This window comes from Xenopus laevis, chromosome 8S (assembly GCF_017654675.1).
Source record: "Xenopus laevis strain J_2021 chromosome 8S, Xenopus_laevis_v10.1, whole genome shotgun sequence".
Lineage (NCBI taxonomy): Eukaryota > Metazoa > Chordata > Amphibia > Anura > Pipidae > Xenopus > Xenopus laevis.
The window spans coordinates 84,855,939-84,880,552 of NC_054386.1; the positions used below are offsets into that span (position 1 = coordinate 84,855,939).

Consider the following 24,614-nt stretch of genomic DNA (forward strand, 5'->3'; position numbering starts at 1 on the left):
GTACCGGTATGGGATCCGCTATTTGGAAACTCGTTATCCAGAAAGCTCTGTTTATGGAATAGCTGTCTCCCATAGAGTAAATTTTATCCAAAAAATTTTTTAAAAATGTCCTTTTTTTCTTTAATAATAAGACAGTGTCTTGTACTGGATCCAAACTAAGTTATAATTAATCCTTATTGGAAGCAAAACAATCCTATTGAATTTATTTAATGTTGAAATTATATTCTAGTAGACTTAAGGTATGAAGATCCAAATTACGGAAAGATCCTTTATCAGGAAAACCCCAGGTCTGGGTAACAGGTCCCATGCCTGTAGTAGGTGCAGAATTCATAATTAATATCAGTGGGTCATGTAGCAACTCGTATTACAATTGCATTTTTGTGAGGAGTCTGCAGTTTTGTGATTTTTTTTTGTATTATAAATTGATTCTTACTTGTAAACTCTGTGTACTTTAGCAACATGAGAAAACTGTATTTCAGAGTTACACTTGTGGTTTCAGTCCCAGCAATAAAAAGGTCAAGTACAGTCCCAAGTAGGTTGTCAAGATGAAACTCGGTTTGTGGATTGTTCTTTTCCTGTGAGTTTTAATATAACAGAAAATGTGTTGGTAAAACAAACAACAGCACTTTTCATCTATCTAGATGCTGCCCTATATGATACAGTTCAGTTTGCAATCACTTCGGATAGCACATGCTCCTGGCCCTAGGTCATCCTCCCTTATACCAAAAGTATAAGGCCATCTTGCAACTGCCCAAGGGATCAACCAAAGCAATAAAATTCCTGACCTTTATACCCTGTACAGCTTTCAATGACCTACTTATAATATGCTGCCTGCCAGCAACCCCCCTCCAAAGTTCAATATCCATTCAGCTGGTCCAAGCAGTTATAGAGGCACAAAGTTTCTATGCCATATTGAATATTATTCACCTAGCATACTGTGAAGCATCTCGTATTTATGCATAGACTGCTAAGGCTCTTATATTTTATTGAAACTCCACACGTTGTATTTGTTTATACAACCAGAGCCTATAATGGCTGCAAGTACTGTATGTCCCCTTTACTATTTATACTAGAACCAAATACAAGCACTTTTAATTTGCTATAGTGCATCTGATTTTAACAGCATTAATTCGATTTGTAAACCAACTTTGTACACTGAGGTCAAATAGTAGTATTTATTGTATGGTTGTATTCACTACGACAGTTTGGTTACTAGGGGGCAGACTAGGGAATAGTCCAAATTAGATTTGAGTTTGAAAAAAATTCTAAATGTATCATGTACTGTAAATTTTGAATTCTTTTCAAACTCAAATCTAATTTGGACTATAGTAGTCAAATAGTAGTATTTATTGTATGGTTGTATTCACTACGACAGTTTGGTTACTAGGGGGGCAGATTTATCAAGGGTTGAATTTTCAAATTCTAATTTCAGGTTTATTTTAGTGCAGTTCGACTATGGAATAGTTCAAATTAGATTTGAGTTTGAAAAAAATTCAAAATGTATCATGTACTGTAAATTTTGAATTCTTTTCAAACTCAAATCTAATTTGGACTAAAGTAGTCAAATAGTAGTATTTATTGTATGGTTGTATTCACTACAACAGATTAGTTACTAGGGGGCAGATTTATCAAGGGTCGAATTTTCAAATTCTAATTTCAGGTTTATTTTAGTGCAGTTCGACTATGGAATAGTTCAAATTAGATTTGAGTTTGAAAAAAATTCAAAATGTATCATGTACTGTCCCTTTAAGAATTCAAATTCGACTATTCGCCATCTAAAACTTGCCCAATTGGTGTTTTAGTCTATGGGGGACCTCCCATAGGCTCCTTGAAGAAAACCTTTTTTTTTTTTTTTTTGTGAAATAACTTGAAACTAAATTGATTTGAATTCGATTCAAGTTTGTAGGTCGATCCTATTCACCCGAATTTAAAAAAATTTGAATTTTTTAAATAAATTATGTCCCTAGGTCTGTGGTACCTTTTAACACTTTCTCTCTGAATCAATGAGCTGAAATGATGATTTGGCTATTATTTTACCTTTTCCATCTTTATCAGGAAAGAATCAATGAAGTCCCGTGGGCAGTCACTATTAAGTGTTTCTTGGTGGATTTTCACAGATTCTGCCACAAATGCCTTCAGTTTGTCAAAGTTTCTAAAAATCCTCTGTGGGGGGCCTGGCACTCGGGACAAGGTTTTAGGAAATAGACTGAGAAGCTACAAAAAAAATAAAAAATATAATATTAAATATTTTGTATTCATGCATTCGTTTTATAACCCTGCACATTTTATACACAACTTATACTATTTTTACTATAATATAATATATCCAGTTATATATTTTGAGTTAGCTGGAGATGGGTTGGCTTATATTATTAATGAGTTCTATTTGTGTCATCAAATGCACCAGCCTGCTTGGTGTACACAATATAATTCTTTAAACACACACAGCACTTTGATTATTGATATGCAGCTTTGTAGTGAACTAAGAGAATGCTTGACAATCAACATCTTGGACCAACAATGGGGATTTAAATTCCAACAGTCTGAAAATTATTGCATTCCAGCCTCTGTCTTCACCTCCAACCAATCAAGGAAGCTTGGTTTTTAAAAAAAATCAGTCGAACAGAAGATGAACTGGGGCACCTCTGATGAAGTGCCAGAATGAGGCATGAAACGCGTCAGGTGATCAGACATGTTATAGTTTAGGAAAAAGTCTCATGATGGATACTTGTGTATGTTTCAATGTAAGCTTGACAATAAAGTTTTTTTGAATTTAACCCGTGGCTTGGGAAATCCCCCATTCATCTTCTGTTCAACTGAGTTCCACTGAATTGGGCTGAGGCGGAGTCCAGTCAACGGGAGACCCCCACATGGTTAATCTACATAACCGCCTGACATGTAAATGCCCTGAAGTACACTGATTTTTTTAAAAATCTGGCTACCTGTTGCTTCCACTTCCCGCATTCTATGATCTAGCATCTCCTATGGAAAGGTTTTTTGCAGCAAATAAATAAGCCTCATTTCTTGGTGTTACTCTGTACAATGTTGCTGTATTTCTGAGATTAATAGTCTTGTTTCACTGTGTGAAACTTAAAGGGATACTGTCATGGGAAAAAAAATTTCCAAAATGAATCAGTTAATAGAGCTGCTCCAGCAGAATTCTGCACTGAAATCCATTTCTCAAAAGAGCAAACAGATTTTTTTATATTCAATTTTGAAATCTGACATGGGGCTAGACTTACAGTATTGTCAATTTCCCAGCCATGTGACTTGTGCAGAGCCGATTCAGGGGAAAACGCCGCCTGAGGCGGCTCCTGCAATGCCGCCCCCCTCCCCGGTTTACCAGTCGGGAGGGGAGGCAGGAACTCTAATGCGGAGAGCGCTATTGCGCTCTCTCGCATTAGTAAAGCCGAATTTCCGGTTTAAAAACCAGAGATTCGGCTCTTAAAGGTACCAGGAGCGGCTTTTTGCCGCCCCTGGAAACCTCTCCGGCGTGCCGCCTGAGGCGAGTTTCTCGCCTCGTTGGCGGCGCGCCCCTGGACTTGTGATGTGATAAACTTTAATCACACTTTACTGCTGTACTGCAAGTTGGAGTGATATCAACCCCTCCCTTTCTCCCTTTCCCCCCCCAGCAGCCAAACAAAAGAACAATGGGAAGGTAACCAGATAGCAGCAGCTGCCTGGTAGATCTAAGAACAGCACTCAATAGTAAAAACCCATGTCCCAGTGAGAAGGAAAAACAGCAGCCTGCCAGAAAGCATTTCTCTCCTAAAGTGCAGGCACAAGTCACATGACTGGGGGCAGCTGGGAAATTGACAATATGTCTAGCCCCATGTCAGATTTCAAAATTGAATATAAAAAAATCAGTTTGCTCTTTTGAGAAATGGATTTCAGTACAGAATTCTGCTGGAGTAGCACTATTAACTGATGTGTTTTGAAAAAAACATGTTTTCCGATGACAGGATCCCTTTAATAAAGCCTGTGCCCAAACAGGCACAGTATAATAACTTCTATTCATGGCCCTTCATTTGTGCATCAGGGATTCCTGTAAACTAGGGTTTGCCCTGAAGCAGATGTTTGTTCTATGGCTCCCTTTAACTCAGTTGCTGCATCTGTAAGACATATAAAGTTCCTCAGAGTTGGTTCCAAATATCTATAGTAATAAGTCAATTCAACTGGACTTGCTGTATTTTCTTTTTCCTTGAAGATGTTGCGTCAGACTAACTTTCTCAATTCAGAATGTAGCCAGAATTAGGGATGCACCGAATCCACTATTTAGGATTCGGCCGAACCCCCGCATCCATCTCGAAAGATTCAGATGAATACCGAACCTAATCCTAATTTGCATATGTAAATTAGGGGTGGGCAAGGAAAAACACTTTTTACTTCCTTGTTTTGTGACAAAAAGTCACGCGATTTCCCTCCCCACCCCTAATTTACATATGCAAATTAGGATTCGGATTAGGTTCGGCCGGGCAGAAGGATTCATCCGAATCTGAATCCTTCTGAAAAAATCAGAATCCTGGCCTAATCCCAAATCCTGGATTCGGTGCATCCCAAGCCAGAATGTTTTACATATATGTTTAAGGTACATGATAGAGGACAAGGTGTATTACATAGGAGTCCAGTATTCAAAAAGGACTCGGGGATACTGCTTCCTTCAACTCAAAACTATTTATCGTACAACATGGAAAATAAATATGCTCTACTTACAATACCCCATGCAGAGGACAAATCAGAAGTGACTTTTTTCAGCAAAGAAATCAAAGTCATAAACTTCTCATCTTTATAGTCAAAGCGTTCTCCAAACACTACTGAACAGATGACATTTGACACAGCCAAGGTTAGCAGGTATGTGGGGTCAATTGGAGTATCTGGAAATACAAATTATTAATTTAGCTTTGCACCACTTCACATGCAAGTACCTGAATAAATTAGGTTTTCTATAACACCAATTGCACCTAACGAATGGCGCAGTTTCATTGCAATGACTGCCACAAAAGTTCCATGACCAGATCCGCACTTGAAAATGGACCCTAATTTCTTATATTATTTCCCAGAAAAAAATAAGTATCCACATTTTCTACTATTCATATTTTCTATATACATTTAAATGCTGTAAAGGCTGTATTAATTGTTATAGTCCTAACAAATTGTAGGGACTAGTGATGGGCGAATTTGGGGCGCGTGTTGCTGATATATTCGCGAATTTCCTCCAAAATTCGGGAAACTGTATAAAATTCGCAAGACGGCACCGGCGTCTCGTTTTTGATGTGGTGTCTGTTTTTCGGACGCCGGTGCACATTCGCTGGCGAAAAAAAACGGACGCCGGCATCCATTTTTTTGGCAAACTTTTACAAATTTATTCGCGGGCGGCGAAATTCACGCCTGGCGAATAAATTCGCCCATCACTAGTTGGGACTAAGAATCTGACATAACTCTGAAATCAGTTTTTCCAACCTGTGCATCTGAAAGCATCTGAGACCAGGGGATGCCTGTATATCAAAATTTAAATGTGTCAATTTTAAAATTGTTTTAAAGGGATACTGTCATGGGAAAAAAAATTGTGCTGCTCCAGCAGAATTCTGCACTGAAATCCATTTCTCAAAAGAGCAAACAGATTTTTTTATATTCAATTTTGAAATTTGACATGGGGCTAGACATTTTGACAATTTCCCAGCTGCCCCAAGTCATGTGACTTGTGCTCTGATAAACTTCAATCACTCTTTACTGCTGTACTGCAAGTTGGAGTGATATCACCCCCTCCCTTTCCACCCCCCATTAGCCAAACAAAAGAACAATGGGAAGGTAACCAGATAGCAGCTCCCTAACACAAGATAACAGCTGCCTAAGATCTAAGAACAACACTCAATAGTAAAAACCCATGTCCCACTAAGACACATTCAGTTACATTGAGAAGGAAAAACAGCAGCCTGCCACAAAGCATTTCTCTCCTAACGTGCAGGCACAAGTCACATGACCAGGGGCAGCTGGGAAATTGACAAAATGTCTAGCCCCATGTCAGATTTCAAAATTGAATATAAAAAAATCTGTTTGCTCTTTTGAGAAATGGATTTCAGTGCAGAATTCTGCTGGAGCAACACTATTAACTGATTCATTTTGAAAAATTTTTTTTTTCCCATGACAGTATCCCTTTAAATTCAAATAAACTTCAATTTTGCAACACACAAATGTTTATTTAATAAAAAATGTTAACGCATTGAATTGTATTCTGCTATTGATTTTCAATGGGTCTATAACAAAATAGTTTTTAAAAATTAAAAAACAAAATGCTTAAATTTCAACTGCCATTGACTTCTACTGTACATGACTGTATGCGTTAAGATGGTACAATTTTACATTTTTAATTATTTGCGCTTAATGTATTTCGAACATTTGATTTTTGGAAACTCTCATTCAAATTTGTGAGTTTAAATGAAAAAAAAACAAAACATTTGAATTCAAATTTGCTGAAAAAATTCAGACGTTGTTAAATCAGCCACATAGTAATCAAAGTTTATTTTCAAAAACTTTGGAATTTAGAACTTATAGGAGAGGATTCCACATTTTAAAAGTGCCTTCCCTTACCAGCATGCTGTCTGAGTTCTTCAGCAAGGTACTTTGCCTCCTCCTGTATGCGTTCTTCGATGCTCCTTTTTCCCATCCCCAAGTCCCTTAGGCAACTGAGTGAAAAGCGTCGCAGTTGCTTCCACCGTGTCCCGTTGCTGGATAACACTCCTGTGAATATCACAAACAATCATAATCAGGTTTTTAAATGCAGTAAGTATGTGGTAAATAGATGTAAAGAATTACAGAGGGGGTTATTTTATTATTAATGTTTATCTGTACATTTATTCATGGAGACCTCTGCAACTGTTTACGGGCAAAGGTCCTCTTTAAAACACTATAATTTCTTTTCAAGACAAATGTTTGTAAAAAAAAAAAAAAATGCAATAATTCAGTGTATACATTATATTTATTAGGCATATGATTTTCTTTTTCAGCAAAAGGCAAGAGAAAACAAAGTAGGGCAAGATATTGAACCTTTTTGCAGAAAGAATGAAAGTAAAATGCAGTAAAATATGTGATCAATAAAGTGATTCATTTCCCAAAAGAACAAAAGAGGTAAGTAGGTTTGTTTTATGTGTGGCCACCTACAACAACCAGATGAGTGTTTTACAACAGTTAGTAATTGCTGCCCGTTGATTTTTTGATAGGGGTTACTGGCACTGACCAGACAATAAGTACAGGACTTAAGGTGGCCATAGACGTAACAATTACAATCTTTCTTGAAAAAGATCTTTCCAAGAAAGAGCGTTAGTTTCAATACACACATTTAGAGGTGAATCATCAGATATACTGATAGAAACAATAGAATTCTTTCTGTATCTGATATTCAGCACTAACAATGGCCAATGTTTGGGTGCACCCAATCAAAATTTTCAGTCCAGCCCGAACGATGAGCCAATATCCAAGTCTTCTGCCGATATCGGTCGGATCTTTCCCCACCATACACACACAGAATATTGTACGAAAATTTGTTTCGTAGAATATTATCTGTGCGTCTATGGCCACCTTTAGTCTGTTTACTGTAAGGCAACCGAGTTTAGCATCAGAAAAATCAAATGCACTTAAAGGAGAAGGAAACCCAGTGGGCGCAAAAACCCTCCCCCCTCCCCTGTGTTGCTTCCCCTCCCTCCTCCCCCCTGGCCTACCTGTCCCGCTGGGCAAATGGGACTGAAACCCCACCCCATAGTCTTTAAACTTTGGGATGGTGTAGTGCACTAGAGAGGTAAGTTGTCTGATTGTTTGTTACATACCTGGGCATCTTCAGCTGAATGTAATTAGGTATTCAGCTAGGGGTCGCCCCGTCTCTACCTGAACTTACAGGGTATGGCGCCAGAACTATGTTATGGTTACTCGCTGACACACTGGGGCTCAATTATCAACACTGGGCAAATTTGCCCATGGGCAGTAATAATCAGATTGCTGCATTTGTTGTTCTACTTGCAGCTGCTTTCAAACAGCTAATCACTGATTGGTTGCTATAGGTAACTGCCCATGGGCAAATTTGCCCAGTGTTGATAAATGAGCCCCACTGAATTGAACTTTTCTGCATTGTGTTATAGTAGTTAGTGCAGAGTCATGTAGTAACCTCTGAGAACCTGCTTCAGTCCTGTGTTATGTACTGAAACATTTCACTTGCTATGGAAAGTATCCATAAATTTTACTGGACCTGTAGTAATTATTGGACCATGGTATAACCAAGATTTATAATCGGCTGCCAACTCATTCCTCTGAGTTTTGTAGAGATTCTAGAATCTAGCAGTATTCTAATCTGGTATTTTGTGTGCTGCAGTGCCTAAAACGTTTGTTAAATAGCATATGCCTTGTGTTCCTACAGGGCTCTCTGAGTTTATTTTATGTGGTAGACCAGTCAGAATGTAAGTTATTTTAAGATGGTTCAGAGGTTGGCTCTATGATAGGCTTGAAGAAGGCCCTTTACAGTGTTCCACTAATCTCTGCATGATTAGGGTCTACCATAATTCTTTGGTAAGGTGCTGTAATTTTTTTTTACCTAAATGCTGGCAGGTTGTAGCTGGTCTCATGGCTGCTGCACATCTTCTCTGCTTTGGGAATAGCTTTACTGCTGGGTGCTGCTTCTTGAAGCTATTCTGTATTGTTGTTTGCAGGAGTGTGGTACCAACAAGCAAAAGGTAGTTAGGGCACGTGTACATTCCCCTGTATTGACCTTGCTAAGGTCACGGTAAACCATGCCAAGTATGATACAATTTTCCCTTATCCAGAGCTAAACATTTTTAAAGGTAAGTGGAATACGTATTTCAATATATAAGCTGAACTGGCAAAAATTCTGTATGTTGATGATGTTATAAGGCTATTCACATAGGGTTAGTCACTTTTGAAAACACAGTAATGCCCAATACAATGGATAAAAATAAATTATGAATGTTCAATAAAGAATTTTCTTTCACAGCCTAGCAATATGATTCTCCACAGGTGGAATCTTCAGTTGTGCAGCTACAATATGGGTAAACACTGACTTGTTTCTTCTCTGCAGTATATGTATAATATGCCAGTACTGCAGTCCCCTCCCCCACTCCCCATATGTTGTTTATCTCCCTGGTGTGCCATAGGTAATGTATGTCATGTCAACAAGGAGGGAGCAGCTGCCTGGTGATCAAATGGAGAGAGTTCTGGTTTCTGGATCATAGGATAAAGAAGCACAGTTGTCTACAATATTGTAATTAAATAGAGCTAAGAACAGGGGGGTATTTTATTGGGGCATTTTGGGGGTGATGGTAATAGGCATTATTGGCTATGAGTGCACAGTGGCTGGGGCATTATGGGATACATGGCACTGTGAAGGGACATTCTTGACTGTAGACGCTGTACTAAGACTTGTCTGAAAATCTGCACAGTGGACTGTGGCTGTTCAATCCTGTGCATTGGGTCTAAGCTTTTGGGGACGATACAATGTCTATGCAGTGATTTTACTGGCTCTCGTGTCTAGAGAAGCAATGTATGTGGAAAACAATAAGCTGATGTGGCGATGCTTTGGTGCCTTTGATACAGAGGGGCACGGACACTGTGGGTACAGTGGGTGAAAGAAGCTATGTGCACTATATGTTTCATTTTTAAGACCATGAAAAAGTGTCTTTGCATTTCATTTTATTATGTGCCACGTGTGAGTACTCCTCATACTGTATAATGCAGTTCTTCCGGAAGTTAATATTGCATACAGTATTTAGTGCAGAGTTTTGTAGACCACCTTTTGTGCCACTGTCCATCAAACTTTTTTATATAAATGGTGTCATCTTGAGAGTATACTTACCATAATCTTTAAATAATAGATACCCAAGTGGAGACTTCCCTCTCGCTCCAAAACACTCATTGTTGTCCAGCAGTGCCTCTTTTATACAATCATAACCAGCCAATACCACAGCAGGGTTATTGGGCAAATAGACGGTGAAGACTGGCCCAAGCTTCTCACTCAACTGCAGAAAAAAGCACAGTCAACACTAAAGCTGTAGTAACACAATTCACCTGTATCTTAGTTATTTATTTGGGGGTAAAAGTGTATTTACTATGATATACCTTTTTGTGATATGTGTAGTGATATATGATTGTGACTTTTCCAATCACAATAAAAGGGGAAGTATACACTTGTATATAACTTTAACATGTGCACAATTAATACCTGTTGAAGATAAAAACCTTTTTTTTTTAATAAAAATAAATCCACATTTGCCTATATTTTAACAGTTTCATCTGTAGCAACAGCGAATTGAAAGAAGTAATTCCGAAAGTGTGGTTTCATGCAGGAAAAAAAACCACAAATATATCTTAATTACAAATAGGATTCGAAAAGATTTACAAGGTTTAACACAGGCCCTATTTATTGAGCCTATATTGAAATGGGTGTATGCCTTCCTTTGGTGCAATCAAGGGGAATAAGTGGTTGTTCCCCAAAAGCTTGTGCCACATTACTGCTGTAATAAATGTTTTAAAAGGCAGGAGCCAAAGTATTGTGGTGTAGAGTCCTGCGCGGGTCCATTCTTTGGGACCCGTACCCGACCCGCAACCTGCAATCTGCAACCCGGACCCGCAACCTTACCCGCTTCGAACTGCTACCCGACCCTACCCGCAAGTACCTTATCCTCAACCCGGACCCGCTGACCATCAAGAATCAGGAAGTTCTGTCATTTTAAACCGGAAGTGACATCATCGGAAGTAGACATGATCAGAAAAAAAGGAGTAAAACAGGAAGTGCTGTCATTGTAAACCGGAAGTGACGTCATCGAAAGTAGCCGTGACCAGAAAAAAGGAGTAAATATAGCTACTGAGAAGACCCGCGACATGCAAACCCGCAGAACCACGTCTTTACCCACACCCAGAACTTCTCCCCTCAACCCGCACGGTACTGCAGGTTTTTGCAGGTAACCCGCGGGTACCTGACCCGCTGCAGGACTCTATTGTGGTGTGCTTCTTTCCGCTAATAGTCTTGCTTGACTTGGACGCAGCCTGGGACTTAATGCACCCTATGAATACAAGTAAGTGGTGTGCCGGAGATAAAAAAACTTTGTAAATACCATTATGAGAGCCTGTTGGTATTTAGTTACTCCATTAAGAAAAATCTGAACTCTAATCATAGTGTAACGCTTCCTGTATCAGTAACTTAATTTTCAGGCAGCCAGCCAGCTGTACAGAAGAGCAGGTAGCGCTCCTGCTGTAAAATTACAATATTAGTAGTTATAATCTGCTAATTAATTAAAAAAATAATAATGCAAATTGCAAAAGTGTTCAGAAGCAATTTTGTTTTTGTGTACATTGTTTCCCTTAACAAAAGTTAATAGTTTATCAATACACGTATACATATTTATATACAGTATGTACTGTAGATATATTTAAATACAACTCACTGTGTAATGAGCTATACATTTTAAAGGTTTGTACTAACATAGTGAACAAAATATTGAACTGCTTGACAAAGGGGATCACCCCGAAACGTTGCATCACGCAAATAAAAATACAGCAAGGGTTGTCCCTGCTTGCAACTAAAGACCTGCAAGCCGGTGGAATTATTTGTTCTGGAAGTTTGTGGGTTTCCGAAGCCCTCTCAGCCAGGCACCGGGCAATATACGATTTGGAGAGCCAGGGTGTGCAAGCTGGTAACTATATCTGTTTCTATGAAGGCACTAGGCCATTGCCTACTGGAAACTTGTCTCACTGGCCTGCACAGAGCCCTGACGAAGGGAGGTGCAAACAGTGCCAGATTTCAAATTGCGGTGCCCCAAGGCCGCATTGTCCAAGCGCCGACTTCTTCTGTTGCGCATGCCCCCCCGCCGCTGCCGGCACTACATGGTCCTAGCGCCGGCTGCGTGAAGCGACATAGATCGCAATTTAAATCACGGGAGCACTATGGGGGCAGGGTTGCGGCTGGGCGGCATGCCGTCCCTACATTTTTGCCACCCTAGGCCCGGGCCTATGTGGCCTCGCCATAAATCCGGGCCTGGGTGCAAACCCCTCGAAACGTTGTTCTGTACGAGTGGTAATACTGGCTAAAATAAAGGATTATTTGCACAGCAAGAAGTGAAGTGCTTGCCTTTCCTGTGAAATTTTGCTGAATGTGGACGTGGCCCCACGTCTAAGGGCTAGTCCACACGGGGAGATAGCGACGCGTTTGCGGTCGCGGCGACAAAGCGCCGCGACAGTCGCCGCGACCGGCACAGGCGACAGTTTTGTATGGGCGCCTATGTAAAAACGCCTGTGCTAACCACACGAGGCGATGCGCTTTTCAACAGTCGCCTGAAAAAGCCTGGCGAGGCATTTTCAGGCGACTGTTGAAAAGCGCATCGCCTCGTGTGGTTAGCACAGGCGTTTTTACATAGGCGCCCATACAAAACTGTCGCCTGCGCCGGTCGCGGCGCTTTGTCGCCGCGACCGCAAACGCGTCGCTATCTCCCCGTGTGGAATAGCCCTTAGGAATAGCACCACCGTATGCAACAACACCTGAAGAGTGTAAGTAATACTCCCCATATCTCTTATCTATACAGAGCCCTGACATCAACCAAACTGCACATGTGTGGAATGAATCAGAAAGCTAATACCAGCCTAATCTCCAACATCATGCCCCCTCAACAAGAATCTTCCTATGATTAGAGCTGTAGGAGTCCCAGACTCAATATTGCCTACCAAACAGAATGCAGGTTTGGAAGTCATGTATCTGTGTGTTTGCTAGAAAATTCATATAGCACCAACACAGCTCATTTACCAACTTGGCGCAAAATGCAGTAATTTCAGGCAACTACAAAAATGCACTGGCTGCAGTGGCATTTTTAAGATGTGAGTGTGAATTGTGTTAGTTTTTTAGCTGTGATGCACAGTGCCATAAATTGCTTAAATGTGTGATTTTTTTTAGATGCAAGATAGCATTTGACAGCAATTTAGCATGTGATTTTGAGCTTTCCCCTCATTCTTTTATTTATAGATGAGCTCTCATAAGTTCACTGTGCCTAATGTATAGTCTCCCTGACATATTTTTCTTAAACGGCACCTGTTGGCTGAAATTTTTTTTCCCAATTATAGGTGTGGGGTAATAGAGCCCACACTCGTATTGGGAGTAACAGTAGTTTTTTACCTCTCAATAGTAATTGCCCCTGCCAGCTCTAGGACACCCGTACTAGGAGGGAGCTCCCAGTTCGAAATCCATACTGTGGCACTTGCTTGTGCATAATGGGCAAATGCTGCAATTTGCTCATTATGCACATGCGCTCTGCATGACATGGTTGCTCACACTGGGAGCTCCTGGACAGTGCAAGTGTCCTAGCACTGGTGCAGAAGCCAATTTTATTTCAATCTACTAATCATATTTTTGGCTAACAGGTGCCCTTTAAGAGCAATTTGAGTTTAAGGCAGCTATACCTCCAGCACAGGTAAGATACTGCAAACAAATATTGCGTAGGGGTCAATGATATTCTACAGATAAAAGAATTTGTCACATAGAAGCAAAATGCTTAAATCACACTTCCTAAAAATAAATAACATTTTGTATTTTATTTCAGTCATGAATGAAAACAATTACAAATACATTACTGAGAGACTATGGCATGAGCAGAAGGCAGGTCATACAATAACTCACCTTTATTAGAGATTGTGGGAATTCCTTGGCACTTATCTGCAGCATATTACCCAGCAGTGGTAGAAGGGGTGGTGCTGGAGGCATGTTTTTTTCCCTTAGTCTTCTCCGCCATGTGAAGGAATAAATGAGGAAACTGACAATACTCATTAGGATTAGGGACCAAGTAATTCCAAGGTCCATTGTTGCAGACAGAATTCTTATTCACCCAGGAAGTCTTGTATATAATGAAAGCAGCCTGTTTACTTGTCGCTTGTAGTGCAATAATCCCACCCAGCATGTGACTGGTAACGAGGGTGTGTTTAACCTTTTTACCTACATAGAAACCACATAAACGTTGGAGTTACAAACAGCAATACACTAGTCACATGCTTTATAACGGCACACAGACTATACTGTACGTGTAAACAGAGACATGTGACAACAAGAATGCTTTCTGTCCTGTTTCTCTTATTTCTTTAAATGACATCGCTGATGTCTGACAGAAACTTCCTTCTTCCTAATACAAAAGCCTAATATTTCCTCAGATTACATGTCAGGACTGCAATAACCTTTTCCATGTCTGTTCAAATATTTTTTTTTAGATTGCATCAACAGCAAATATAAAATACATCCCCAATCTTTGGATCTTACATATTACACTTCGTTTTATATGTTGTGTACTCCACCTAGGTATTCGGCCAGTGTCAGCAACAAGTGATCATCTTTGCTTGTCACACACCTCCTACACACATTTATAGTGAATTCTCAGTCTTTTCCGACTAACATATTATTGTCAGGTTGATTGCATTATTACGGACGCTCTTTAGTTCCTGGTGCTGTGGGACCATATCTCCCAACATTTTGGAAACAAAAACAGGGACACATTTTTTGACCACACCCATTTTTGTGGCCACACACCCCAATTACCATGTTCGTTTTACAAAATTTGGCAGGTTATGAAAGTTTGAACATATTTCTGTGTTTTTTTCCCCAGTTATTACAGTTTTGCTAATGAAGGTAAATTGCCCTTTAAGCTGTGAGCTTTAAGCTCCCCATAGACGCAACGATTCTTCTTGCCGAACGACCGATTTTAGGGAAGTCCGACCAATCCTTCGAAATTATCGTGCGGTTAGTGGAATTCGAACGATCGCACATCTTATGATTTTTCGGCCGACATCTGTCAGGAAAAAATCTTTGTTGGTCCCAGTGCAATCTATCTATGTTTGCAGGGCCAAGCAGGCAGCTCCCCTTTGTTTTCCTGACAAATTGGTCTTTTTAGTTGATGGTAAATTAGTACGATCGTTCCGAGAAGATCGTGGTCTCACGATGAGGATCTGATCTTTTAAATATCTCAACATCTATGGCCAGCTTAACTTCTCCCAAGGGACCTGTTATCTTATATTGTTACAATTACTTATTTGCTTATCTCGAAATTGTTACAAAAGTATCTTATCTGCAGATGTGGCTGTTCTGGGCCCTCTGCCAAAAGCCAATTAAGTTAGAAATTTTGTTATCTTTATATGGCTGTTCAGTGCAGAGAAAAATGGGACTTTCCAGTACAAACGAAAACTGTGGCACCGTGTTAGCCAGTAGCAAAAATAACAACAATAAAAAACAAATATAAAAAGTATTGTAGAAGTGATACCTATGTAGGGACCTATAGGATCTATTAGGCTCCTATAGAGTTAATCCCCTACCTTTGCTTAAGTTCTCTTTTCCCTTGTTATTGGGCCAAGCCCTTCTAACTGGTAAAGTGTAACAACTGCACCTATTGGACAAAGAGTGTAATGACACTCCCCTGCCACACTGCTATATAGTGCTGTGTAGGGAGTGGCCTCTTCCTCTTTGGCTCCTGGTGTCTGTGCTGCTAGGTGTTTCCCATTGAGCCTGGGATCACCAAGGCCCCAGTAAGCATTTACCCCAAAGGGACCTGTACCTTTGGTGCTGAAGTCGGGAACCAGGCAATCCCGTGAATGAGGATTAGCTATTATTAGGGCAGATCTGTAATAGTCTCTCTAGGAGAGAGAGATAGCCAGATTAAGGTAGCATGAGCAGTTCTGTGCTCCAACAAGGAGAATAGCAGGGAGTAGCCTCCCAAAGGCTTTTAAGGTGCCTTTAGTGTAGGGAACTCAGTGATAGGGAATTCAGTTTAGCAGAGCACTGCCTGACCCCTACTTGATCGATCCTGTTTCACTTTGGTCGCTGGTCTTTGGGAGTGAGATATTCTTCCTACTGTTTGACTTGAGGAGTGACATCTGTACATGCTGCATCATCATCAATGCTATCCTTTCTCCTCTGTGATATGCTAACTCCTACTACAGCTCCTGCGTGAGTAAACCTGTGGTCAATTGCTTTGCATATTGTTGTGCTAATAAACCATCTCACTTGTTTTCACTATCTAAAGAACCTCCTGGCGTCCATTATTCTATCTTTCACACTAATTAGCCTGTGGGTTGTAGTTTTACACCATCATAAAGGGGAAGCTTCCATTTAGCGAAGGCTTCGCCCTGAGTGTAGTCTCACAGTGTAACCCATGCTCATACACTAGCTGGACACCCTTAACCCCTAATTGGCGGGATAGGCCAGGAAAGCGTTACACCTATATTGTCACGAAAACGAGGGACTGAGGTTTGAGCTGTCAAAAGAGGATTGGGAGGTATGCGGACCCTCATTGTAAATTAAGAGATTTTGGCTCTCAGGGACTCTTGCAAGTAGAGGCTGAGTGCCTGCCTATGCTGTGTGTTAATGAGTTAAATTATCATCCAGGCCCTTGCTTTCACAATTTGGCCTAGCTGAATGGCCATTGTTTTTTGTTTTTTTTCTCATTTTTGAAGAACTTTAATCTCTGTATATAAATTGGGTTCAGAAGACAGAGACTGTTGAGCCCCCACCACAAACCTTCTACCTCTATCCACTCGCTGAGTAGCATCTTTATCCTTATGCATTTAACCACTCAAGTGACTATAATTTGGAAGGCGCACATCCTAATTGATGCTAAGGCACTAATCCGATGGAGACCGACCATATGAAGCCTCCCTGTGCCTTAAATCCAAAATCAAACATAAGGATTGCACACTCAGTTATAAAAAGGTCAAAATTTATTTCCATCAAAACACTCACAAATCAGCAATGGGCCCTATGTGTTTTGACCACCAGAGTGGTCTTCATCAGGGAAAAATCCATAAAGTACAACAAAGGATAAAAAGGGCAGAATGATTGCGTGCATTTATGTAGTTTAAATACCGGTACCTTTAAGATCCCCACATTACCTCCCTTCGACTCATCGATGGCATGTGACATCACATCCGCCATACACTCTGCAGCATGCGGAAGAGTAAGTACGTTACTCCTAGTTGGAACGCGAATGTGTTTCATCCACAACACATGAAGTGACATGTATGAAACGTATTTGCGTTCCAACTAGGAGTAACATGTCCTGCATGGCATTGGAGTAAGATGTGCAGAGCTAGCGCTCCACTGTGATAGCACTCTGACTCTGAAGACCTCCTAAACCCCAACTAACAGCACTGATAAACCCACCACTGGCACCCCTTACATTCCCAGAATGGGGAAATATGGACCAAAGCAAATAATCCTGGAGCAGTTTACCAGAAGGAGTGACCAGCTGAATGCAACTCCACCATGGCCTACTGACAAAGATGGCGACCTGGGTCCGCCTTCCTCAGAGGCATTTCAACAAGGCACCTGAATCTTCCACACAAATAGAGGAGCTTAAAGTTGACCTGTCACTCCTGCAAGCAGATGTCCATATGATCCGTGAACACGTCAGAGAAATGGAGGTCCGCATCTCAAGCCCCAGTATCGGCCCAGCTATGCAGCCTAACACAACAAGTCAAGCAACAAGTGGAGCTGCTGGAGGATTACAAAAATCAGATCATTCTGAAGGTGACAACACATTCAAATTTATCAAAGCCTGACTCTAGGAGCACTTTAATGCAAACGTCCTTTCATAGCACTTTGTTGTCGAGCAGAGTAACTGCCCCACCCACCCACAACCTGGTACCCTGCCAAGGCCTTTCCTGTTGCGTCTTTTAAATTACTGGGATAGAGACTCCATACTCAGAGCATCACAGAGCAGAGAGGAGCTACAGCACAATAGTGCTGAATTTATAATACTTTTTTTAGGAGTATTTGACTGCATACCTCCCAACATTTTGGAAGTAAAAAGAGGGACAAAATATTTTTTTCCGCACATAGCGCAGCAAATGTTTTGACCACACCCCTTTCTGTGGCCACACCCCCTAATTACCATGTTCGTTTTACAAAATTTGGCAGGTTATGAAAGTTTGAAAATATTTCTCCTTATCTAAACGGTGTTTTTGTGTCTCAAAATTGTTACAAAATCTTATTTGCACCTGTTAGCTGTTCTGGGCTCTCTGCTAAAAGCCAATTAAGTGAGAAACTTTGTTTTTTTTTCCTGGGTGTTCAGTGCAGAGAAAAGAGGGACTTTCCAGTACAAATGAGGGACTGCGGGTTGAGCTGTCAAAAGAGGGACTGTCCCTCCGAAAAAGGGACAGTTGGGAGGTATGTTTGACTGCTCTGCAAATAAAAATGGAGCACCTTCATTATGGTTGAAGACTTCAGGACTTTCACTACAAATATGCCCTCCTATACCCTGCTAACCTTAGGATTGTGGAAGGCACCCAATACCACTTCAATACTCCGGAAGAAGCCAGTGAATGTTAGAAAGCAGACTAGGAGCCAGTCCTCCCAGCATCCCCATGTTGATTAAAACTATAACGCCCTGATACAACCAGGCCTATGTTACAGTGCGTGAGAATATGATGGATACTTACAGTTGAAAACAAAGTATAAGTGTAGTGGTGGGTGAGCAAGTCCTGCTTCTCCACCTGTGATCCCTCCAAAACAAAATCACGTTCATAGCGCAGCAGCCCTGCATGCTATTAAGCAACTTACTTTGAGTCCGGAGAAATTCCACCTTGTATAAGTTCCCAGCAGTATCACTTTCCTCCAAACAAAGATCTGTAGCTTGCTTCCCCTCCTCCCATTTGACTTTCCTCCAAGTGTCTGCAGGGTCCTAGTACTCTCTACACTCGCAGCACTCAAAACAGCACAAGAATCGGAATACAATCATAAGATTTTAATCAATTCAACACAATATGATAAATCCAGACTTACATTTAAGACTCATTGGCATGGACTAACGCGTTTTAGGTACAATACACTTCCTCAGAGGCTTCCTGTGTACCTTGAGAGTATAAGCAGAGCCAGGCGCCCTATGCAATCTGGCCGGCCGAGGTGCCGGCTGAGCGCGTGCATGCGTAAATTGGTGCTCATGCGCGCATGCACGGATTAGTCAAATAGAAAGCAGCGACAGTCTAGGAGAAAGGGGACCGGACATGGGGTAGGCGACAGAGAAGGTACATGCCTGGCGCCCCCCCAGCTTTGTCTGCCTACCCCTAGTTCCAGCCCTGAGTATAAGTGAACCTGTTGTCTATAAAAGAGAGGAGCGCACTCACTTCTTAGAAAATTTTATCTGTTTTACTTTGTACCCACCTGGTGTTTTGTGCAGCATAGCCATTATGGAGATTTTAAATAATTGGAGAAAGAGAACAATTGATCTTGAAGAGGTATTTACATTGGAGGGAATCAACCCTATAAATACAGATTGAGAACTAAGAACAAAAATGTACCGCCTGGAAAATGGAATGAATAGAGAAGCTAGATTATGGTGGGATACCACTAGCCTGGAGAAATATTTGCAATTTACACGCATTCCAAGGGGAAAAAGATTGATCAATAATAATAAAAAAAATGTGGGTGTAAAGGTGGTATAAATTCTATATATAACCTTAGTATCCACATACTTACCGAAGCAGAATCTCCAGTACTAAGAAAAGTTACACTTACACTGATAAATACAGTATATGCGTAAAAACAGTGATGTACATAAATACAGTATACGCATAAATTATGTATGAAGAAATATGTATGTTAATGTGCCCCTATGGCTTTAAATCCCTACATTCTCCCTCATTGCTGGGCAGATGCCCATGTAGCTAATTTACATATCCCAGTTATTGGCCAAGAGGTGCTGTGACCACTTCCTGTCACACTTTGGTATAGTGGGTGAGAAGGGGAGGGTTTTCCTTTTTCGGCTTCTGGTTGCTGATCCAGCTGGATGTTTCCAGGGAGCCTGGGTACAACAAGGCCCAGTAAACCAGTTTGCACTAGAGGGACCTGAATCTCTAGTGTGGAAGTCGGGAGCAGGGACCCTGTGAATGAGGCTAGTGAGTGTCAGGAATATAATTGTTATAGTACTCTCTAGGAGAGTAAGACAGTGAGGGAAGATAGAAGGTGGTCCAACCCATGCAGATCCTTCAGGACATCACACGCCCCAGTCTCACAAATGCAGTTCTTGGATAGCCCTATCTCTGATGATGAAGGTAAGGCAGATAGTTTTGCCATAACATTTTACAAATGCCATCAGGTGTTTATAGCAGCTAGATTGTTAAATGTGTAACAAGAAGCTATTACTAGTGGCCACCTTCCTCCAACTACACAGCAGACCCTTATATTACCAATTCCCAAAACTGGGGGCTATATTTAGGCCAATTTTCCTACTTAACTTGGATACTAAAATTTTAGCAAAAATGCTTGCGTTAAGACTGGTGCAGGTCATAGAAACATTTATTCACCAGGATCACACTGGTTTTATGCCAGGAAATGCTACCTCTGTCAACATATGCAGGTTATATTGAAAACTTAACCCTCACCTGAAATACTGGCGTAATAGCAGCACTTGACATCAGAAAGGCCTTTGATTCTCTAAAATGGGCAGCTATGGAGCATATGGGCTGTGGGCCTCAGTTTTTTTAAAGGGCCACTTTGTTATATACAGTAAAAACCCCACAGCCAGGATCCAGACTAATGGCAGGATATTCTCTCCCTTTCCACTAACTAGGGGCACGAGACAGGGATGCCCTCTATCCCCGTACATATTTTCTATTGCAATTGAACCACTTCAATGATACGAAGTGACCCTGACCTACATGGCTGGACTGTTGACACATTAGAGGAAATTATTTCCATATATGCAGATGACAATCATATATTTAAAAGACTTGAACCAGTCGCTGAATAGGATATTACACATAGTCAGCCTTTTTGGCAGAGCATCTGGACTCATCAACAGGCATATCCCAGCATGGACCTCAGAGCCAGGTTATACCACTTCTCAGGCCCGGACTGACAATCTGTGTCTTTGGGGCATTTGCCAGAGGGGTCGCCCGATATATTGTTTAAGTGGGCCGATTCTCACCTGAAACACTGCGCTGATTGCCTCTGAAATTTGTTCAGTGTAGCCGGTGGGTTCTAGGACCGCTCCTCCGTCATATCTCCCATCCTAGCTCTGCCCCTCCCACTCCTCTCCTCTGTTCTCTCGCTGCTGCTGCTGCTACTGCTGTGTGTGTGTCCCAGCTCAGCATGGAGTACTCAGTGAGGCAGTGGAGGGGTCCTGAAGGGGGGCAGCCCAGTCCTGTCCTGAAGGGGGGAGGGGGCAGTCCTGTAGGGGGGGCAGCCCAGTCCAGTCCTGTAGGGGTGGAATGTGCCACACTGAGTTCAGGAGAGTTATTGTAGGTGAAAAGCCCAAGGAGAAAGGCCCTACAGAAGTCTGCAGTTTTCTCTGCTAGACTTTCCCATGACTTACTTACTCTTACTGACAATTACAGGGTCTTTACTGAGTCCATATTAACTGAGACTGTCCTGGGCCCCTCTGAGGTTAAGTTATGGGTAGGACAAGTGGCAAATCACCTAATGAGGTACAAGGAGTGAGAAGCAAATACGCACTTACACGCAGTTTACAATAGCATATCAACACCTTTAAAGCGGTGGTTCACCTTTGCGATAACTTAGTATGATGTAGAGAAGGATATTCTGAGACAATTTGCAATTGGTTTAAATTTTTTATTATTTGTGGTTTTTGAGTTATTTAGCTCTTTTTTCAGCAGCTCTTCAATTAGTATTTTAAGGAATCTGGTAACTAGGGTCCAAATTCCCCTAGTAACCATGCATTGATTTGAATAAGAGACTGGAATATGAATAGGAGAGTCTGAATAGAAAGATCAGTAATAAAAAATTACAATTGTAGCCTTACAGAGCATTTGTTTTTTTTAGAAAAGGTCAGCAACGCCCATTTGAAAGCTGTAAAGAATCAGAAGAAAAAGACAAATAACTATGTATTTATAAAAAATAAATAATGAAGACCAATTGAAAAAGTTGCTTAGAATTAGTCATTCTATAACATAATGAAAGTTACCTTAAAGGTGAACCACCCCTTTAATAGCAGTGGAGATAATGGCTCCTCCTGGATAAAGTCTCAGTTTATTTTTGTGTTTTGTGAGGCGGGGTCATTTGAGACATTTCATTTAATTCCATTAGTTAAAAATTACACTAAAGTGCTAATGTTGCTTTACTATAATATAGGGATATTAGACGTTACTGAGGGATTCTGTGACCATATAAAGGTACAAGGCAGCAGGCTAACTTATACAGGGAACTCTGAGTATCAGTCATGTTTTATAAGGGATAATGTACCCCCTACTGTAAATGATAAGGATATTAGAAGTCACTGTGGGGTTCTGTGACCATATAAAGACACAAGGCTGCAGGCTGAGTTATACAGGGAACTCTGAGTATCACTCATGTATTATAAGGGATAATGTACCCCCTACTGTAAATGATAAGGATATTAGAAGTCACGGAGGGGTTCTGTGACCATATAAAGGCACAAGGCTGCAGGCTGAGTTATACAGGGAGCTCTGAGTATCACTCATGTATTATAAGGGATAATGTACCCCCTACTGTAAATGATAAGGATATTAGAAGTCACTGAGGGGTTCTGTGACCATATAAAGGCATAAGGCTGCAGAATCTTTAACATATTTGACATGAATTACACTTAAGTGAGAAAGCAGCTCTTGATGCACACAATGTTTTTGTTTTTTTTTAATTTTACTCCAATATATGAGTGGATGTGTACAAGATCATCACACGTTTACATGTGGGCTGCTTAGATTTTTTTGCCTGGGCTGCTTTTTACCCCCAGTCCGGCCCTGCCACTTCTCCAGGTAAAACAATTCAAATACTTGGGGATGCTGATTCACCCTGAGATCACGATCTTCTCGGAACGATCGTACTAATTTACCATCAACTAAAAAGACCAATTTGCCAGGAAAACAAAGGGGAGCTGCCTGCTTGTCCCTGCAAACATAGATAGATTGTACTGGGACCGACAAAGATTTTTTGACCTGGCCGATCAATTTCCTGACAGATGTCGGCCGAAAAATCGTAAGATCTACGATCGTTTGAATCCCACTAACCGCACGAAAATCGGTCGTTCGGCAAGAGAAATCTTTTCGTCTATGGGGACCTTAAGTACTGTGCCTTAAATGTAAACCCCCTGGTCAGCGATATTAGTCACAAAATTTCCATTTGGGCCCAACTCCCACTTAACCTAATGAGAAGGGGTTAATATGGTAAACAGGATCATATTGCCCAAATTATTAAATATGTTTCAAAATGCACTTCCTGCGCTATCCGTGGCACTGTTCTCCATGGGTGAATAAACAACTCTCAGTACTGATTTCCTCCAAGAATTAAAGGAAAACTATACCCCCCAAACAATGTAGGTCTCTATAAAAAGATATTGCATAAAACAGCTCATATGTAAAATCCTGCTTCATGTAAATAAACCATTTTCATAATAATATACTTTTCTAGTAGTATGTGCCATTGGGTAATCATAAATAGAAAATTGCCATTTTAAAAAATAAGGGCCGCCCCTTGGGATTGTAGGATTCACTGTACTCACAAGCATACCAACAAACCATACATGTTAGGTCACTAGTGATGGGCGAATTTATTCGCCAGGCGCGAATTTGCGCGTTTCGCCGACAGCGAATAAATTCGCGAAACGCCCGCAAATTTTTTTTCGAAAAAACGGACGCCGGCGCAAAAAACGGGCCCCGGCGTCGAAAAAACGTGCCCCCGGCGTCGAAAAACGGCCGCCGGCGAATTTCGCGGGAATTTCTCGAATTTTCCGGCGAAGCGAAACGGCGCAAATTCGCCCATCACTATAGGTCACATGAGCCAATTAACAGACAGAGTTGTGTCTTTTGCTTTCACACTTCTTCCTGTTACAGTTAGTGTTGTAGTATTTCTGGTCAGGTGATCTCTGAGACAGCACACAGACCATTACGAAATGGTGGTTCAAGGCAAGAGATGTAAAAGGGCAATATTTACTTAAATATATATTCCAGTTTGGTAAGATTCTTTAATATGCCACTTAATATGATATGAACTATCTGTTGCTTAAGTGTTCATTTTGGGGGTATAGTTTTCCTTTAAGGAGAGATGGCCATACCACACTTTTTTACTTAGGCTATGGACACACAGGCTTTTTCAGTAATTTTGCAGGCTGAGAAAAGCAGATCTGCTCAGTGCCTCCACTCCATTGATTTGAATCTGATCAGCCTGTGTGTGGTCGCAAACATGCTGAGGTCAGCCCAATTACTCAGGCAGAAAACAGCCACTGACAACAGCCTGTGTGTCCATAGCCTTAGCCTCCCAACTTACCCATGTAGCAGGGTGGCTTGGCTTCTCAGCTGAGGATGCCATCAGTATAACAGCAGCTGTGGCATACCTCCCAACTGTCCCGTTTTCTGCGGGACAGTCCCGATTTTGACAGCTCAGCCTGTAGTCACGGGTTTCTTTCTGAAATGTTCAGACTTTCTCTTTGATCTCCTGCACGGACTCGAGAAAAAGGTACAAAGTTCCTGAAACTTAATTAAACTTAAAGTGGCTTTTTGGTATAAAGCCCAGAACAGTCAGCAGCTGTACTTGGGTACGTTTGTAACAATCTAAGATAAGCAAAGAAACTATTGTAACTATTTATAATAAGCAGGTCCCTTGGGAGAACTGAGACTAAAATCTT

At 41.1% G+C, this 24,614-nt stretch overlaps 1 protein-coding gene across 3 annotated transcripts in view; it reads right to left on the reverse strand.

Annotated features, from left to right (window-relative positions):
* cyp2a6.2.S (cytochrome P450 family 2 subfamily a member 6 gene 2 S homeolog) overlaps positions 1 to 20,958 on the reverse strand; it is a 32,746-nt gene extending 11,788 nt beyond the window's left edge. Inside the window, exons 1-7 of one of the 3 annotated variants that reach the window (XM_041575312.1) lie at positions 20,943 to 20,958; positions 13,661 to 13,972; positions 9,854 to 10,016; positions 6,589 to 6,738; positions 4,714 to 4,874; positions 2,038 to 2,214; positions 434 to 575 (exon numbers count right to left, since the gene is read on the reverse strand). In XM_041575312.1, the coding sequence (XP_041431246.1) occupies positions 434 to 575; positions 2,038 to 2,214; positions 4,714 to 4,874; positions 6,589 to 6,738; positions 9,854 to 10,016; positions 13,661 to 13,840 (973 nt within the window). In that variant the 5' untranslated portion in view covers positions 13,841 to 13,972; positions 20,943 to 20,958. Of the gene's footprint in view, positions 1 to 433; positions 576 to 2,037; positions 2,215 to 4,713; positions 4,875 to 6,588; positions 6,739 to 9,853; positions 10,017 to 13,660; positions 13,973 to 18,456; positions 18,703 to 20,942 lie in introns of those variants that run through there. The other 2 variants (XM_018233322.2, XM_018233323.2) reach the window with 2 other exon arrangements.
* Between the last annotated feature and the right edge of the window lie 3,656 nt (positions 20,959 to 24,614).